The sequence below is a fragment of the Perca fluviatilis genome, chromosome 16, assembly GCF_010015445.1.
Source record: "Perca fluviatilis chromosome 16, GENO_Pfluv_1.0, whole genome shotgun sequence".
In the NCBI taxonomy this organism is placed as follows: Eukaryota; Metazoa; Chordata; class Actinopteri; order Perciformes; family Percidae; genus Perca; species Perca fluviatilis.
In genome coordinates, this window is record NC_053127.1 from 16,582,579 (window position 1) to 16,603,287 (window position 20,709).

General features: G+C 39.1%; 1 protein-coding gene across 2 annotated transcripts in view; it reads right to left on the reverse strand.

Annotated features, from left to right (window-relative positions):
* Positions 1–1,887: 1,887 nt before the first annotated feature.
* The window catches only part of cpeb4b (cytoplasmic polyadenylation element binding protein 4b), a 35,156-nt gene continuing 16,334 nt past the window's right edge, over positions 1,888–20,709 (reverse strand). Inside the window, exons 4-12 of one of the 2 annotated variants that reach the window (XM_039776804.1) lie at positions 16,557–16,607; positions 12,495–12,518; positions 10,957–11,127; positions 10,312–10,401; positions 9,713–9,831; positions 9,436–9,550; positions 8,266–8,447; positions 6,455–6,726; positions 1,888–2,968 (exon numbers count right to left, since the gene is read on the reverse strand). In XM_039776804.1, the coding sequence (XP_039632738.1) occupies positions 6,499–6,726; positions 8,266–8,447; positions 9,436–9,550; positions 9,713–9,831; positions 10,312–10,401; positions 10,957–11,127; positions 12,495–12,518; positions 16,557–16,607 (980 nt within the window). In that variant the 3' untranslated portion in view covers positions 1,888–2,968; positions 6,455–6,498. Of the gene's footprint in view, positions 2,969–6,356; positions 6,727–8,265; positions 8,448–9,435; positions 9,551–9,712; positions 9,832–10,311; positions 10,402–10,956; positions 11,128–12,494; positions 12,519–16,556; positions 16,608–20,709 lie in introns of those variants that run through there. The other variant, XM_039776805.1, reaches the window with a different exon arrangement.

Below are 20,709 nucleotides of genomic sequence, written 5' to 3' on the forward strand. Positions count from 1 at the left end.
AGCAATCAAGCTTTAGGGAAAAGCCAATAACCGACAAAGAGGAGCTGGTTGAGTCATGAATACACAATGTGGAAGTAGCCTACGTGCTAACGCTGCTGCAGTGATGGCTCAACCAGCTCCTTCTTGTCGGTTATTGGCCGGAACACTGTTTGTTATGGTTCGTGGGGCAGGTTGGCGCGGTTTGTTTTTGTTGCCGTTTGTGGAGCCTGGGCAGCTAGCGGATAGTGAGGAGATGTTTGCTGTATGTGACAAAACATGTTGTAGCCTAAAAAACGCGTCACATCACTTAGAGCACCTTTAAAGTGTGCTATTAATAGCCTGCCGTAACGGCTTGAGCACCGCTAAAAATAGCATATAGCGCCGCCGCTGCAGTTACCTCCCTACCAGACACTTTCTTATTTGTAACTGTCAATGCAAATGAAAAGAAAAACCTGGAAGAATAATTCGACCTGACGAATCATCAGACTCATTCATGTCAGAACTGAAACACTGGAACAACAAACCCTGACCCACAGTCTGTTTCCCCATTGATGGATATTGTTGAAGGAAAACAAGTTAAAACACTGGTGATGTTTTAGAGCAATACTTTTAGGTTAAAATGTAAACTATTTCATGTAAACTGCTGTGAGTGACACTGAAGCTGAGCAGAAAATGATTGTTTCAATACTGATTAGCATTCGACCCCAACCTTAGCTTCTAAAGAATGATTAAGTCATGACCGTCAATTTGCATACTAGAGAAGAGGTAAACTTCTGTTCCTGCTTTTTGGGGAGCCACTCCCCGCTGGGCCAGACTTGATTAGGACAAAGAATGAGTAGCTATTCCTGTAGTTTGAGAAGAGGGACCTGGAAGAACCAGGTGAGAAAGTGGACATATACAGGCAAAAACACTTAAAATATTCCATTCACATTATATTTACATATGCATTTCATAGAGGACTAAGCTCTTAAGAAAAAGAGATGTTGGATTTTCCCCATCTGGTTCAGAGGCATTATTAGATTATTCATCATGTAGCTGTATAACCATATCAGTTTCTATCAATGATGTAAATGAAAAAGTTTAAAATTAACAGCAGAAAAAAAAACATGAATAATCCTGTCTAAAAATATGTTAAGGCTTATTTTACCAGTTCAAGATATGTGCAGGGGCGTAGCTCAAAATTCTGGGCCCTGTAGAAAGGAATTTTCTATGGGCTCCTCCCTGCACCCACAGCTATTAATTCTAGCATATTTTTGGGCCATCCTCACGAGGGCCCTGGGTACTCAGTCCCCTTTAAGCCCCCAGTCCGACGCCCCTGGGTATGTGTGCTGCAGTAATCATGCTTTGTAGTTTCAATCTTTTGTCACAGCAGATGCCTTGAATCTGTTGATAGTTTGTCATAATTGCATGTCTCAATCGGTCTTTTTCTTTCCCCAAAACTCACCAGAAGTCATGATTTAAGGGTTTAAAAAAAAATAAAAAAATCTTACGGGGGCATGCCCCCGGATCCCTCTAGCTTAACTGCTATCAACTTTTCATTAGGGGCTGAGCCCCCCCAAAGGTCAGATCCTAGAATCACCCCTGTTTTTGGCTTACCTTCAGTAGTTTAACTCCTCAATGCTGCAGTGATGTAGTGTATTCCAGGGTGTGGTCAGTACAGAATAACAACAGTGCTGGGTGTGGTCAGAGGTACAAGGCAGTGAAGCACCACCTTTCAGTCTGTTGTTAAGTTACTGTTTGGATAGACTGCTCATACACATGGTAATATTACACTACATGAGAGCCGAACTGTGATTAGAACACGGTAAGATGTGACCAAATATAAAAGGATCATCTAGTTATTGAGACTATCCCATAACAGCTTCAAATGTCCCACGACTTGACATAAATAAACACACCAAGCACATATATTCATCACAGTTAAGATTTATTTCATTCAACATTTCACATTACAAATATTTAAAAATTATGCATACTGTTATAAATAGTTGGCTGCAAACAATTAAATAACATTAGATTTGTCTTTTTCGTTTCACTAGCACTTCTACAGACCAACTCCTAGAAATATGGACATATCCGTATTACATAACTTAATTAGAAAGGAAAATACAAAAATAGGAACTTATAAAGTGAAATGACAATAAAAATTAAGGTGATATCTTAAGTAAAAAATGCTATTAATAAATACATCAACCTTCCCATACACAGTTAAAAACTATTGAAATCTTGCCATTAAGTAACATCGTTAACAGACAAATATTTAAATATTTATTTTCCTTCAGAAAATGTGAACCATATATTGTGGAGCACAATATAGCAATTAGTAAAAACTAGACACTTTAACATATTAAAAGCTTCACCTCAAAAATATAACAAAAATCTGATCAAAATTATAAAAATCAATTATACATTCCAATTAAAAATATACCAATAAACAGCTAAATACATTGTTGACCTAATAATTACAATGCAATCAATCACAGTAGCTTAAAATAAACAAAAAAAAATGAGCAAATGAGCACAAAACCTTTAATGTTTTAAAAATAACTTCAATTATTTATATTAGTACAAATAGTTTGATTTCTTTTCTTTTTTACAAACACCAGCATGAAAAGGATTACAATAACAGTAGAAAATGACTGTGAAAAACATATTAACATCTTCTTTAATTAAATGTCTGCAATTAAAAATGGCATTAAAGAATTACATTGCAAAGAGTCTTTATCTGGAAAAAGGTTCAAAAGAAGTATTGCACATAACAACTTGAAGTTAACTTGCAACATTTACCACATTCAAGTCTTTAAGCTCCCCTTCCTCCAGATAGGTCTATATAAGATCACCTCGACAGACTGCGGGGATGAGTTCTCAAGTCTTTTAAAACAGTGTTCTATAAGGATGCTCAAAGTCCTGCACTGCCAAATCGATTTAAAAGTTAAGTTTCTGTCTTGTTTCTCGTCTTATCTCTCTTTCGTGTGCATCCTGCAGAGGTCTGCGAATGGGGAAGCGAGGAGATCAACACATGGGGAGGGGAAAGGGGAGGGTGAGAGTGGGTTTGGGGGTGTCCTTAACAACTTAATAGTTGAGAAACATTTGGTGCACACCACAACAATTAGTTTTAATAGCTAATTCATGTACTTGTCATTTTCTCTTCTTTTTTTGTCATGCATGCTAAGGATTACAATAGGTGCTAGTTGGCAAGTTCAAGAATATATATATATATACTTTTTTTGAAATATTAAAATATCTAAACACCAAACATCCATTCTTGTGATACGAGATTCAGCGTTAAGCTTGAACCAAATTTTGCATTCTCCTTATAATAAGTTATACTCCATCTATGGAGAGGAAACCAAGACAGAAGTTACCATTTTCCAACTAGTATAGCCATGTTTAGAGACATTAACATCAATTTCAAATTATAACTTTTTTTTTGTTTTTTTTTATTCTCGCCATGCTGTTATTGACCAGATTGACTGGAAACATCTAGTGTACGAAAAGCTAAGACCAAGAGAGCAATACACTTTGGTCTCTCCTCGGCAGATCTGAAGTCGCATCAACACAAGTGCGCACTTAGTTGTAAAGTTTCCTCAGCACTGAAATGTATAAAAAGCATAATTGAAAATAATATATATTGAAATCACTCAACTTTTTTTCTTAAAATGAACATTTCCATATATGCAGATCTCTCAGTAACAAAAGTACAAAAGCTACCTTTCACAATGTGAAAAATTTGAGGTATTGCAAAAAGGAGTTTTCCCATTTGTGAAAAATGTGCCTAAAATGACTGTTGGAAAAAGAAAAAATATTTAGAAAAGTAGTGCATAATAAATGTTTATATGTGCATGACAAAATAATTTAGCTAGAAAACACTGTACCAAAAATCAGCAGGCCATGTATAAAATAATCTTTTTTTTTTTTTTTTTAAATCTCATTTAACAGCAAATTCTTCACAAAGTGTTTTAACTTCTAAAATGCTCACCCACCACACCCACAAAACTAATGTCCAGGGTGCAAAACTGGTGCAACGACACAACGCCGATATGAGGATACGTTTCTCACTAGTGTGTATAATCAAGTTTCTGTACTAACTCCCTGACATATTTAAATGCTCGGCTAGTAGGTTACCACTGAGTGACTTAAAAGGTCAAACAAATGAGAGGATTAGTTTTACTTTTGCTGTGTGAATGTGCACTTAAACTTCCAGCAGACCTATTTGAGATAAGAAGAACTAGTGCCTACCAGCATGCACCTCCATTTTGAGCTATGTGAGGCCTTGTGTGTGTGTGTGTGTGTGTGTGTGTGTGTGTGTGTGTGTGTGTGTGTGTGTGTGTGTGTGTGTGTGTGTGTGCAAGCCCTGTTGTTTTTCCACTGGTATTCTAATGGGTTTTGACTGCACTGTCAAATATATATATATATATAAATATATTATGTTCAAGGCCAATCTTTGGTTTACTGGGCTTGACAGTTAAGCAAAACTGGGTAGAAGTGACAGAATTTAAAAAATATATATGAAAAAAACATCCTTAAAAAAAATGAGAAAGAAATAAGAATAAAAACCTAAATAAGAAATGAGCTACAGTATGACCCACTACTGCACAGCCATCTTTGGTTCCCAAAAGCCACTGGGTACAACCGACTGTTACCAAGAACAAACTGCATGTGGGTCACAAGTGTGTAGTAGTAGAGCACACTGCAGAGACTATCTTCATTTATGCTTCAAAAACACTGGATGCTGAGTTGGATTAGCTTGGCAGGAGAAAGGATAGAGGGTTCGCCGAAAGGGCAGATCCCTCTATGACTCAAATGTGTGCTGACGATTGGGAAATCAGATAAACTTTAATTGCTTCTTTCGTTAATTGTAGCTGACTCTCGGATGCAAAGTAGAACTTTTTCATTAAAAGACGGGAGAATTGCAGAAATGCATAAAAAAAAATAAAAAAAATAACTAACAAGACCAGGCATTTCCTGTTTGGTGGTAGCCCCGTAGAAACTGCAATAAAAGGTGACCACTTGACCAGCCTTCTCTCGAGGAGTTACCCTAACCTCAGTCCTGAAAGATCCGGGTCCAAACCCCGCTGTGTATTGACACAGAAAGCAGGGTTTGATCCATGAATGAGGCCCTACCCTCTGTTAGCTGCTAGCTTAGCAGTAGAGGCTGCAGGCAAACGTGAGGAGGCGGGGAGGGGGGAGTTGGGCTGGACTTATCTCTTTACCAGGAAGCCTGTCTGTCTGTCCTTCGGCCTCCCTACGCCATACATTCCCCTAATACACTGTATACTGTACGATGCTCTGCTCTGTCCCTAGCACAACCCTGGGTTTAATTACAAAAATAAGGAGGTGATGAAGCAAGTGAGTACAAAACTGTGCCAGTCACATCACACTGCCTGTTGCATCACTTCCCTTTGATTATAGTTCTTAGGAAAGGAGAACACGAGCGGGTGATAATGTTTTCTTTCTTTCGTTTTCTTTCTTTTTCTTTTCTTCCTTGCTTTTTAACTGTATTCGGCACATTAGCAGCTGAGTTTGAGGTATTAGTTTTTGCATGTCAAAATGGAGATCAAAACCCAAATATGTGTTGCTAAATTTTGTTGCGATTTTCAAGTTACATCAAAATATTCGTATGATGGTTGAAATTATAAAAAGAGAGGTTCAAACAATTTGATATGGGAGGGAAAAGAATCCATTTCGTTCTGCAGTAGGCCCTCTCTGTTCTTCAAAGTTAATTCAAGATTCAGCTTTGGTTAACCAATAAGGGTCTCATATACTGTATCTGCACTCTTTAAAATTGGAAATAAGTGCACTCTTCTTTAGCAACACCTTTTTCAATTCACATTTGCTCTGGAGCCTCGTGTATCAATAGAGAACTTAATCACACCTCTCAGAAATAAATAGCCAATGATATGCTGTTGCAACAGCATTTGCTCTGGAGACTCAATACAAAATGAAAAGCAATAGCTCTGCTACAAAAGAAGTCAATCAAATGTCAAATGAAGTGTATTGTTTTGGGGCCTCTTGTATCAAAATTAAAATCTAATTGTTGTTTAGAAAAAAAATAGCTAATTGAATAGCAGAGTACCATATCACACCTCAAAACATTCATATATACATATATATATATATATATATTATATATATATATATATATATATATATATATATATATATATATATATATATATATATGATAGATAGATAGAAGTATTTATTTTGACAACTAATAAAAATATTTCAAAAATCAAACGCATAAATAAAATTATGTTACACATCTTTTTTCCTTGCTGGACATATTTGGATATAATTCCAGTTTTTCTTTTCTATCTTCAATATATATATATATATATATATATATATATATATATATATATATATAAAAACTTAAAAAAATGAGAAAAAGGTTCAGTGAAATTAGAGCAAAAAGGAACCAGCAACAGAAAAGTGCATTTATTTGTACAATGATTTGCGACTCCTGCACTACCTGGCCTCCTGTTCCCCTGTTGCCTCTCCCTCTCTGCCGTCCGCTCAGTTCCAGCGGAAGGAGATGTGACGGGGTCGGTCGCCTCCTTCCTTCACCAAGGGTTTGTGAAACTCTCGTCCGGCGCGTGAGTGGATTGCCGCCCAGCAGTACTCGCAGTAGTACTGCAGACAGGTGACATTGGCGCAAAAGAATGGTGCAAACTTCCCGCCGCAGCGAGTTCCCTGGCACTCATCGCACAGCTGGTCATCCAGCACGTATGGCTTCACTTCCACCTGCAATCAGAGGTGGGAATAATTCGAATTTAGCATTATTATATGTTATTTCCTTTACAATATCTTTGTCTGCATACTGCTGTGTCTTTATCCATCCTGTCTCTGCCAGATGTTTTTAAGCAAACTTGCAGAAAATTAAACAGATGGCACCTGGAAGGTAGGAAACGCATCTGAAAATGTAAGTATACTACTGGTATGGTTCATTAAAATCCTTTAGGTTTCCAATCAAACCTTTTTTGACACCATTTATGGTCTGTTTTTCAGCATTACCGTAATAATAGTGTTGCTAATAGTAGCTATCTTTATTAGTGGCGGAGTTTAATATTGCAGGGAGTAATGAAACAAGAAGTTCCAGCAGGCTCCAAATGTTGAAATTTGTGGATTTCAAACTCCCTTTTCCAGACCTACTGTACACCTTTCATTTGCTTTTCCAACTGCTCAGTGATGAGAGATTGGGCTATTAGCAAGTGACTGTCACTGAGGCACTCTACAAATCTACAAATTGTGCACAGCAATTATGCAAATGAGAAAGCATTGTGCCATTATTCCAGTATTTCATTTTGTGATGTTACCTGTTCACTAGATATTTCTGTTGGATTTCTGTGCACGTTATCTAGTTCACTCACCTCTATTGGGCAAATGTGAATAATATTTGAGTCAAGTTAGCGGCCGCTGTAAGCTGTGTTCCTGTGTTACTGTAATTCCTTGGCTGCTGACAACAGTGGGTAAGTCATTGACAGCCTTAGCTTAAAACTGTACACTGGGGGAGTGACCGTAAAGACATAACCTACAGTGACCTGGTGAGATTCAGAGTGCATTCTGGATTGTTTTTTGCAGAACAGAAGTAGATGACTTGAACAAAACAGCCAGAGGGCAATGTTTAATGTGAACTGCAGTGGTGTCATGGCATAATCTGCCATGACATCTAAAAACCAAGAAACCTAAAACCCTCATCACTATTCTCAATCACCACCCTCCCCCTGCCTGTGACTCTTTGAATTAAATCTGCACTGGAATATTCTGTTCTGGGGGTTGTTTGTAATTGTTAACAAGGTATTGCTATAAAGAACCATTTGACCCTGTACTGTGAAACTAAAGGAAGATACATTGTTTATGTTGGATTTTATGTAATTTTAGTAGTCGTTTTGATACTGTTCTGAGCTCTGACTCTACAGTAGACATTTTGGTTGAATGTAATTTTGAATTAGAGTGAAAATCCTTTTTTGAAGCTTGGAGTCCAGACAAGTGTTGCTACTTGCACTTATCTTCTAAAATGCATAAACAATTATGCCAACTGTGCTTCCCTACTAATAAGCAATCACATTCTGTATATAGTGCTGCATTTTTCACTCCAAAAAAAAAAAAAAAAAAAATCCAGTACAAAATGTCTCTCATTAAGCACTACTCCGAAAACGGGCCATGGCGTGGAGAGTTTGAGGGAAACGGAACAGAAAGTTGAGGTGTGGGGAGACAAATGAAGAAAGAAGGCAGCCGGAGGGGAGACCGAAAAACACTGAGCTCTCTTTTCTTTTCACTCACCCGTTTATCGATTTCTCCATGCTGCAGCTGTACAAAGCGAGCACTGATAGCAGCAATGTAGCTCTGCTGATTAGAGAAGGCGACCCGCCCTGCTCCCTTGGGGTACTTCAGCTCAGGGTCTGTGTCGATGCCAGCGTAGCAAACTCCACCATACAGGCGATCCATGATCATGGCCAGCTCCACTGCAAAGAGGGAAAAGACACAATGAACTAGCTGAACAAAATATTCACAAAAACAAGTTTGACGCATGGACGCAAAAGACACAATAATAAACATTTTGGCAAAATCCAACGCATGCACGCACGCACAATGGCACACACAACACAGAAGTATTAAAGTTCAGCAGAGTTTGATGGGGCAAATATAAGAGTAGGGTCAGCTAAAATGGCTGCAATAAATCCCAATAAGTTTATTTTCTTTGTGTTTTTCTAAACAGCAGTTAACAACTATGCAAATTGGGGGGAGATGACCTTGCAAATTTACAAGGCAGCTTTACTAGTTAGAACATAAAATGTCAAATGGCAGACTGTAGATTTTATACATGTAAATTGTATCCAAATATTACACAGGGTTATAAAACATGTATTGCACCACAGTAGGGCCTTATGACCTTGGTCATATCCACAACTACAGCACAGAAGTCTAAAACACAGCTAGCAGCGGTGCAGAAAACATGAACACACAGTGCACATAACATTGCTAACAGGATAAAGAGGAATTTAATATTCTACACAGCACAGCGTGCCACAAAGGGTACTTCCTGACGGGACCAGTATAGGTCAAAGCCGATTTCAGCAGTACAAAGCCTCTTCTTGCTCTACCCTCTAGCAGGTCTAATGTTTATTATAAACACAAGCTGATCACATTGCAGTGTCTTACAAAAAGGAGAATTATGTTTACAGCTGGCATTTCAAAGACTGGGATGAAATGAAGCATGAGAAATGAAGTACGGCTACTTTGTGATTTACGGTATAAACATATGCAAAAGGATTAAATGCAGAGATGGACTGAAAATGTATTCAAGGCCTTATATAAGGCCTTGAATACACCGAAAAATATAGCAATGAGACAACAGCAAACACATGGGATTCGAGCCGTACGCACAATACATACTTCAAATGTACTTTGAAGTATGTAATCTTATATAAAAAGACAAACAATCAAGGATACCTGCACGGAGCGGACGAGGGACACCTCCCACAAAGATGGTTTTCCTCGGGTCCAGAGGCTGAGATCCATCCATCACAAAATCGCTGTCATTCAAGTTCCAGGGCCGGATCTGAACCTGTTGCACACAAAACCAACAGGTTTCAGCACTAAGCAGTTAGTTTAGTACAAGCTGGTTGTAAAGTCAAGTAAAAGTCATAACCACAAGTTTCACTGAGTTTAGTGGACACAGCGAGAGATTTGAGCAGATGGGTGTGTTTGTGTGTGTGTTCCCACTGACCGGCTTGTCTTTGATGGTGGGGCTGGACACACAGAGGTACAGCTTGCCGTCCTCTTCGATGCAGGCATCGATCAAAGCCTGCACTGAGCTCTCATCTTGAAACAGCAGGAAGGCATAGCCTACACAAAGTACAGCAGGGTTATTCATGCTGCTGGGGACACAATGTATTGACAAAGATGATTACTTTGACTGAACAGACATTCTGCATTCACAGCAGGCAGGCATAAGCTTTTACAAACAGACAGATAGACAAACAAACAAATAAACAAACAAAGACGAACAGTCCACACATGGTTACAAAATGCTTCAGATAACAGACAAAACCAGACTGCACAGATGCACACATATGAATAGAGGTAGTGCACAGATACAAGGCTAACAATGCCGTACCGAAGAATACTAAAATCAGTTACCGAAAAACACATCTGTTTTTTTCTCACGCAGAAACACAAAGAAACTGAAGCAATAACTGTAACCTATCTTTTGTAGTAATAAATTGGATCAGGAACTGGTACGTCAAAAAGGGTATTACAGCTCCCCGAACAAAAACGGTAAACAACTGCGGGACAAAACGGAACAGAATGATGAATTTCACAAACCTTTGGGTGGAAAATAGGATTTGCTCTCTGCTTTGTGAGGCCAGTCCACAAACAAGTGTCCAAAACGCCGGAAACTGGCTGTTATCTCATCTGAAATTAAGCAGACAGAATGCATGTTCATTGGCAGAAGAAAACACTGAAGATTTACAGGAAAAGTCCTGCCTCAGATGTCACTGTATAGTATAGTATAGAAAATATCATCAATAAACAGTAGGATGCTTGTGTTTCAGGTGTAATTTTCTAATATTATCTTATGCTCTACCTTGCCCTCAAGTTTCCTATCTTCTGAGTTTCAATCATAACCAATAATGGCCAGAAATGTAATCCTTTTGATCTTAAAGCTAAAGTGTGTGACTATTTTATGATAATCGTCCGTTACATTCAAGCCATTGCCAAATGAGTTGATACAAAGCTAATTAAGCCTTTCAGCCCCACAAAATTCTCTCTGTATTTCTCAGTATGGCTATGTTTACAAAATGGTGTAGTTCGGCGACATTTGCACACAGCAGCTTGAGCGATGAGTTTTACGTCAGAACAGGAAACCGCAGCTTTTCAGAGAAGAAAAGACCTATATGTTCAGCAGAGGGACTAAAATCAGATGGGGGACTAGAAACTACGCACTATAGCTTTAATGTAACTACTTACCTTCATCTATGTCCGGGGGCAGTCCTCCCACAAAGACCTTACGTGAGTAGCGCTCGACCCGCTCTCCGTTCTGGTGTGGAAAGCAGTGTGGAGAGCCCAGGCCTGCAAGACCCTGATCACCGCGCTCATCGTCAGGGAAACCATCCTCCATGGGGAAGAGAGAGGAGTGGCCTGAGAGAGAGAAGAAGAAGAGGAGGAAGGGTTTATTTCTTGAGGAGAGATTTTGGCGTAAAAGGTTAAGATGGGGTTCATTTCTCTTTCACTGAATAGACCACCTGGCGCTGGGTGGAGGGGGAATAAGCAAAGTATTTCTTTAGGTCTTGATCTGACATCACTTACTACATCATTAGTAGCATGCAATGCACATGACTAGGGATGCATTACAAAATACTTCTATTTCCTTGGGCACTTTGGGACTTTAATAGCCACTGGTGGGAGTGAAACATTGCAGGTATTTTTCTAGACCCTAAAAATGTGTTCAAAACCTCAGACTACCATTATGAAAAAGGAGGACATTTATATGTAGTAGTATAGTAGTAGTAGTTAGGAGACAAGGGTAGCATGCAGCACATAAAGATTAGGGGGAACCGGGTCAAGCTAAAAATAATTGTATGACTGTTTAATCAAAATTAGGAGAAATAAATATAAACGTGACCAGAATAGTAAAGTGGTTAGGACTTAATTTCAGTCATGTGGCATGGAGAGAAGTCATTTCCAAAAGAATTGGGCTGAATGAAAAAACAAAGAGTAAGAAATGCACAGAATGTCACACAATCAGTTGCCTTGACTCACACACTGCCAGCAACTGTAATGTCAACGAAGGACTGAACATGCATGCAACAAACACAGAAGTCCTCTCAGTGAGAAGGTTTCACAGTGGACTGTGCATGTTAGTGCAAGTGTTTGTATATGTGTTTTAGAGACTAAGCCCTCCCTGGCCTATTCCTCCTCCTATAAAACCTGTCACGGGGCTGTTTAATAAAGTTTTATTCAAGCGAGTTAGCCTCAGCTTATAGTATGTGCTGTGTGTGTGTGTGTGTGTGTGCGTGCGTGCGTAAGTGCGTGCGTGTCCGGCCATGTGTCTTTGCTTCTGTTGCAGTGTGTGTAAATCGCATATTACACTTGGTGTGTCTCTGTGCCTCATCAACTTTCAGCTAAATGTGACAATAACAACTATTGTCTGACTAAACAATCTTGCAAAATGTGTGTGAAAATGAGAACGAAATAAAAGCAAGCAGAGTCAAGCATAACGAGAAACACGCACTAAAAGACGAAAAAAAGCATAAGATCACTTCACAAGCTGATGGCAAGGCTCGACACTTCACAATCATGCAGACAAACATGTCACTTTACTGTACGGGTACAAAGCGTAGAGTCATTCAAAAAAACGTTTACATTGCATTAATTTAACAACCCCTACGCCCTATATCCAATAAAATCACAGCATGGCTTGACATCACTGTCAGTCAAAAATATTGAGACCTAGAGTTTGATTTATGCAGTAAAAGTGACATAATATACCCATGATTATAGTTTACCTCGTCTCCTGTTATAATTCCTGGCTGCATGTGGAATAAGGACAAATCAAAGAAGAGGGTGATTACAAAAGATGCATAATACATGTACCAACAAAAGTGCCAGGTGCTTCATGACAATGGAGAGATTATTCATTGTCTATCCGCCCTCTATTTTATTAATCAGCTGTACATTATAATTAGCCCGTGGAACTATTACAACACCACTGTACCGACACTAGACAATAAAGTTAAAGTACAAGTCGATATTTTGATGTCCTGTAGACAAACGCTTCAGTGAAAGAAGGTAACGACTTGTAGCTTGATCATGTTGACACAATAATTTTATCTCACTGTATATTTTGAAAAAGGATAAAGATGTTTTGCAGGTTTCAGAGTGGACACTTGTCACCTGGCTATTTATGCAGTACTTTCAAAATGAAGATGCAATGTGCTTCATTATCAATTAAAAGATAAAAGACAAAATCCAAAGAAGACAAAGGACAGTTCAGTACATCAGTAACAAAGAAAAAAAAGGAAAAATTACATAAATCCAATAGCAACAGAACAGTAACAAGTAGGGCTGGGAGATATGGAGAAAATCAAATATTACGATATTTTTGACCAAATACCTCGATATCGATACTGCAACGATATTGTAGTGTTGACTACTGGTGCTTTCACAAAATATTTACACAATGAGATTTTAGATAAATAATAATCATCAGTAATGTGGATATAATGACTAAGTGGGTAAAGGCAAATACTGGAACAGTTACAACAGTCTGGTAAGTTCAGAAAATGACATCACTTTACTGTAATGCAGCCTTTAAAACCAGGAAAAGACAACACTCATGCCATATTACGATATTCCGATATCCAAAATCTAAGACGATATCTAGTCTCATATCACGATATCGATATAATATCGATATATTGCCCAGCTCTAGTAAAAAGTAAATACAGGCATCAGGATTACAACATTAAAACAAGGCAACAGAGGCTAAACAGTTGTGCAACTTGACTGAACAGTACAACTGTCCTGCATTCTGATTATGACCAAGAATCTTATAAATGGAAAAGATGAAATTGTCCAAGGACTGAACCTTGAGGCACACCACTGGTAATCAGGGACATGGATAAGATAGTCCAGAGAAACATCTGCATTATAATTGCACAAGATCTTGTACAATCCTGATAGCAGACACAACAGCAGATTCGGTGCAGTCCCACTGACAAAAACAAGACTGAAATGCATCAAGTATGTCACTATAATCTTAGCGTTCCCAGTGGCAGGGGGTTTGTTAGAGTCTGTTGCTGATAACAAGTGCAGAGGAAGCACTAGTGTGGCTAACTTCCACAATAAACGGAATAAAACTGCCAAAAGTAATAATAGAGCAGAGTAACCATCAACCATCAAGTTTCTGGACATGGCCTGCCATTTCACAATGTGTGATTTGGCCTCCTACAGTCCCGCTTTTGACTTTTAAACAAACTGTATCTATGAAAGTGAGCGGTTACGGTTGCAATCACCATTGTTTTCAACGTCAACACAATAGCAGCTCTGCGGCCAAGGAAGGCAACAGTGGCACCAAGGAGCGAGAGGGCAACTGTTATGTAGGTGCAAGGCTATCTGCTTTTGTCGCCCGAGATGATAATGTAAAACTTGTTTGACCACGGCAACCGCAAGAGACAGACAGATCGAAGGAAACAATAGTGTTAACCACTCTAATTTAGAAGGCATCAGGGGTCCTTCTAAAACCAGAAAGCATTCAAACTAAATGGGCACAAAAGAATCAATGTATGGCTGTGATAACTGGATGCTGCCTTAAAAAGTGATGTTTCACATTTTAAATAATTCTGTAGAGAAGGTGAGAATATGTAACCACGGTGACATTGGCTATATTTTCTTTTGTGTAATTCATGCCTCAGAAATCAAATTCTCTTTTCTGCCTTAAAACATGTGTATAACCCATCTAACCGGTCCATCAGCCAAAAAATGCTGTTCACTGTAATGTGTAAACAAGAAGATGCTTTTTTTACTCATTCAATTTAATGCGCTCACTGGGACATAATGTTTCTTTGCACAGAGCCAAGGAGGAAGGAGACTGAAGCATGGACCCATCTAAAACTGTAAGGACATGGAGAGGATGAAGAAGTGGCCAGGACTGTGTGCAACAACAAGCAATAATCCTTGGCTCCCTCAGTGGACTCTCCAACCCAGATGGACATTAACTCTGGGGGGTGGGGGGGGGGGGTCAAAGAGAGCTAGAAAGAGACAGACACAGAGAGACAGACACAAGAGAGAGAGAAAAAAAAAAAAAAAAAAAAAAAAAGAGAGAGAGAGAGAGGGAAACAGGAAAGCAGATTGACAGAGAGTGGAGTGTGCTATAAAAAGTGTGTGTGTGTGTGTGTGTGTGTGTGTGTGTGTGTGTGTGTGTGTGTGTGTGTGTGTGTATGTCTGTGATTGGAAGAGATGGAGAAACAAGCTGATAAAGCTGTGTGGGGATGAGAGAAAATGAGAGTGAGCAAGAGAGATCAAGAGAATGAGGAATGCAATCTGTGTACGCTTATGAGACAAAAGAGAGAGAGAGAAAAAAAAAAAAAAAAAAAAAAAAAAAAAAAAAAAAAAAAAGAGAGAGAGCTGGTGTGCAACCTCTGAATCCTGCCTATCCGCTGGCACCATCTGTCTCAGGGCTTGATGACAGCTCCTGACCATGTGATCTCACCATGTGACCCAGTGATCTCGTGAAGAAACTACTGGCCTCTCGTGTTTTACATTCTGGCCCAAGACCAGAAAGCAAAAGCTACAACAACACAATTACACAATGATAAAGGGAATGAGAATTTGCAAGGGCAAAAGAGGTGTAGCTGAATATTAAACTGCTGTTGTGGAAACTGCGGCATGTCAAAGGGATTTGCCAGATTTCATTCAACCCTTGGAGAGAGGCATAGTTATTTATATACAGTTTAAAAGGAATTTTTTTCTTCTGTGCAACAAGACCATATGAGGAAACTACAGCACCTAGAAATTAAATGAACTATAAATCTGCATCTGTATTTTTTAAGAAACACAAGCATAAAGGAATATATGTTAGAGTGGAGTATATAAAATATGTAAATACAAAAGAGCCTTGCATTTTGCATCAAAACTATAGGCTTTGTGGCCTATATACACATACCACATAACCACAACAACCCTGGTTTGCATCCGGCATGGGGACCTTTGTTTAAAGAGACGCCGTTTACAGGACAAAAAAAACTTTGGTACTAGGAGTTAAGCTAACACACATGAAGCTAGTCCCATGCTAAGGCCATTTTTGTATACCATTCTATCCCTCAATCCATCCACTTATTTTCCCATTTTCAAAAACCACTACATCTCTTCCATTCTTCTCTATCCATATCCATTTTTTTTATCCCCCTCTTCATCCATCTATTTATTTGAGTGACGTATCAAGAGTCAAATGAAAGGAAAGGACCTGACAGAAGTTCTTAACTAGGTGAACAGTCATCAACAGAAATGCTTGTTGGTTAAGACTATTTTTAAGAGGCGAGTATGTAAATTTTGTTTCATGTTAACATTTACAAGAGAAGGAGACACTCAGCAGGGACACACAACTTTTTGGATTAATTACAAAAGGCAAGCAAGGCCACACAAGGCTTCACAGTCACCAGACACAAACACTCAAGGTTATCTGGCACCAGCCAACTATCTCCATCTGCAGTACTTTGTGTCACCTACACAAAGATGTAACGAAGACAAACAGAGTCACAGAAGTCACTAAAATTGGTTGAATCATACTTTATGTATGTCCACTTGGCTGGGGGAACCTGACATGATTTACCTGAGGGAAACATGTCTTTAGTACAGAAACTAAAAATGATCTTGTTTTCTTTCATTTAGCCTGCCAGGTGTTATATGGTGCATATAGATTAATGAGGAATTTTTAACATTCATCATTTTTCATGTAATTTGTCAAACAAATTATGTATAACATTTTGCACAGAAATTCCCTTATGAGTTAATCCCTGATTTGCAGTGTTAGTGGGCCCTTGAAAAACTAAATAGTTTGCCATACGTACCATTGAGGGGGAGAGGGTTGTCTGCTCCTGGATGGGGGAACCCCAGACGACCTGCACAGGGAGACACAGAACAGAAATATTTAACATGATGGGCCCTACATATCAAGAAAATCAGTCAGTCAGTCTTTCTACTAATGGAGTAGGGCTGAATATACCAGGTCATTGTTTTATGCTATGATTCATTATTCTAAACAAAAATTCAGTACAGGAGTTTCTATTTTGATGACTCTATAGTATCCACATAATATCCTATTATTTAAGGCCAATTTAATTTTTTACAAATTTAACAGATTTAACAGAAACATATCTATAAAAAAGTACAAATCACAAAATGACTTAGCCACAAAACTTATAGACAAACAATCTGAGGAAAACTAGCACCACTATTAGTTAAGCAGTTTTTAACCAATTTGGCAAAAGGTTGGGACCATGACAATGCTCTCAATTACTGCTGCATGTGCAGAGATTTACTTCGCTGATGGGCAATATTTGAACAATTCTGCACATCAACGTAGGACATTCGAAAAAGCAGATTTGTACAGAAGAACATAATAAACGGTCTGAAAAGCCCAATTTTCAATAACAACGTTCATACAGAATAGGCTGTGGCTAGAACAGATATGAGAACACTGAGTGTTGCTTTCACATCAATCTCATTGGAACCATCTCTCTCCCTCTCATTGACCTGCATTTCCCTATGTGTGCCTCTCTCCTGCTTTCTCTAAGCCTCATATCATACATTTTACATTGAGCCATTTGCCAGGCCCGTCTTACACACACACACACACACACACACACACACACACACACACACACACACACACACACACACGTTATGATGCCAAACAAGCTTCAAAGTTATGCAAGGCCCGCTTGCTGCAGAAGGATAATGAAATGAAAGGGCAGAAATAGTACAACCATTGTTGTACTGGTACGGACCGCCCTGTGATTGGTGCATTCCGATGCCTCGGTCACAAGGAAATCTGCTGGCCCCTCCCCCACACCCCGCTTATTGAGCCCCACAGTACTCCGTACATGTGGTGCATAAAACAGAACTAGACCACAGAAACCAGGACGGACCAACCGTGGAGCTACTCTACATACATCACATTACATTGTTGGCATTAAAATACAAGTTCACTTATTCAATAAAACGCTCAGTTTAATCAAAATAAATTTAGAGGTGCCAACCAAAACCAGATTATGCAGACAAGCTAAATTCCTCTAGACTGCACAGCAGAATTCAACAGTTTATCGCCCTCTGTAATTTAGCTGAGTAATATATATATGCTGATAGGTGCACCACCCAAAATCAAAGTCCATCTGAGCACAACCCGTCATATTGGATTTTAAGAGCCTTTAATAGTCTCTGAGGAGCAAATGTGCAGGCACGTAAGCACGCCACATCCCAGTGTGTCTGTAGGGTTGTGCCCGCTCTGTGAACCTCATTTGCAAGCTGCTGGCTGTGTACAGTCCAGTACCAGTTTAAGCACATACGTGTGTGTGTGTGTGTGTGTGTGTGTGTGTGTGCGCTGAACAGAGAGATCCTTTCTGTCAGTCAGGACAATGCTGGAAGCGATTCAAAGCCACTTCTACTGTAGACATTTTGTCTCGCCTGTTCCCTTGCTTCATCACACTTTGTTCAATATGTTCTGCTTGAATGAGAAATTTGTGCTCTGCTTACGTGTATCTAAAATGTACTTGTGTACGGATGCTGTCTGTGTTGATTATATTTATGTGTGCATGCTTGTATGTATGTATGTGACAGAGAGAAGGAGGGGGCGAGGGACAGTTGGCCTGGAGAAGAGTCAGTGTTTCAAGAAAATGTGCTGTAATTATGTTTTTCTTTTTACTTCGCTGTGAGGGAAAAGGAAAGGACTCACTTAAGTCACTGCTACACTTGGCACAGCAGTGTACAACCCTGGACTATAATTATGAAAACAAGGAATAAACAGAATCATATTTTGTAAAAGGCCAAGGGCTAAAAGATGAAAAGAAAGATAAATGGAGTATGGGATGAGATATGGTGTGATGCATCATGTGAAAGCAGTAAAGAATGGGGCACTGTAGAAGAACAAATCTGAAGAGGATGGCTGAAGAAAAATTAGGTAAAATAAGAGGAAAGAAAGATAAACGCGTGGTCATACTATTGGACAACGCATAGAATTAACTGAAATTACAGAAGAATAATTTGTTGTACCACATATAAACACTGCCAGACAAGTCTATCTTTCCTCAACCTAAACAGGGAAAAAAAGGACAAAGTCTTTACATTCAACTATTAAAGAAAGTTTGGGTCAATACTTCGTAATTTCCAAACCCTACATGGTTTCAGCCCTAATGCAGCAGAAGATAATGGGGTTTTTACTTTAGAAGAAAACTTGTTTGGTCTTCAGGTGCCAAGTTCTTGGATCTAATCTAGTCGCAGGAATCTGTGCCAGCATGGCTGGAGCTAAGACACCAAAATGTGGCTAATGAGGTAACCTTCCTGTCTTTTTCTCTTAATATTGCGGGAAGATTTACTAAGGTTTGACAGCAGAACATTAGATCACAGCTGGATGTGGCTGAGCCCAGTGGGTGTGAGGCTGAAATACATACGAGGTGATAGTCTCAGAGTTTTCACTCATCTTGTTGTTCTGGTAGTGAAACTGGTATGAAGGTGTGTTTTACTTGGCTGCACCTTTTTTTTTTGTAGAACATGTGGGAATATATACATTCAATAAGATTAAACCCGGGGACAAGGAGTAATGTGGGTACTATATTTGATTTTCTGCAAAGTAACATTTTAAAAAAGGTACAAAGATAAGACAAACTGTACATGCAGACTAGAAAAGAAAAACATCACATTGTTACTGGCATTTTGAGATCTTTGTACTGAGCTTTAAGCTCACACAAAAACCTAAGTTATTACATTTTCGGTACTCGGCCCATTAGACTGTGATGACGTAAAAAAACAAAAAAAAAATGATGGTTACGAAGTAGTCGTCGTCTAGCATTAAGCCTTGCGGTTGGATAAACTACTAAGAACTGTGGCTGACAATTTAAACTCCACACCCAAATCCTTTAAACTCAACTAAAGCCTGGGAAAATCCAAGGCGTTTCCTTTTGAACAATGATCATTACCAAAACTACTACTACAAGCTACTCCTTCTCGACCAATGGCTAATATTTGCCACAGTATTGGCTGTATTCAATAACCCATTTCTGGGTTACCATTGACCAATGTTGCCTAACACCATTCAGCCAATAACAGACGTTGCCGATTCTCTATTCATCAATAAACCTAGTCAGTTATGGCCCTTACCCACTGCTAGTGCCAGCTCTGCTCGGCCGCGGTGTGGTGCCCCGTCCTCCTTTTTCCATTGCAGATTTAGTACCACCTCATGCGTGATGCGAGCGTGGCTGGTCGCCATAGCGACGCCGCAGGAAACTGCCGTGACCTAACGCTGCATTAATACATCAACAACGCCAGAACTCCGAACGTGTTGTTTTGATCATGTGCAGTTGACGACGAAATTTTGTTCAAATTACGGCAGTCCAGGTGTCATTCAGGAAACCCCACTGCCTATTAAATTATGACGATACAGTAATACTCTCTCTGAACCATACCAGCAGTCTGCGCGGTTTTTCACGTCCACCTTTTGTATCGCCTCAGCTCGCTTGGAACCTCGACGGAGATGATACTAAAAAGAAAGTACCTGTTGGCAGGTACCAGGGACTTTTTTTCATAATGGAAAACCAAGAAAGGTGAGTAGAGACGAGGCGAGTCGAGCATGTACCACGTAATGGAAAAACAGCATTAGAGTCCAATTTCTGATGATTCGCTTTTTCAGAAAATAACAAGTGATAGCTCCTGCTTTGTAATGTATATAATATGTACTCACTTGCCAGTTTATTAACTAGTGAGTAGTTTATAAACTAGTTTGAGTTAGTTGTGCCTCTTTCTATTATTATAATAATTTTAATTCATTATCGAGGAAGGTAGGCTACTGTAAATAACAGCAGCACCTCTCAGTTTCAAGGAATACAGTTCAGCCACCTCAAAGTGGAATCAACATTATAACCTTCATAAAAGGTTGGGTTTATTGCAGGACTGTTGTATAAGACTGCATCAGTTTTATCTAGGTGTACCAAACAAACTGGCAACTGAGTT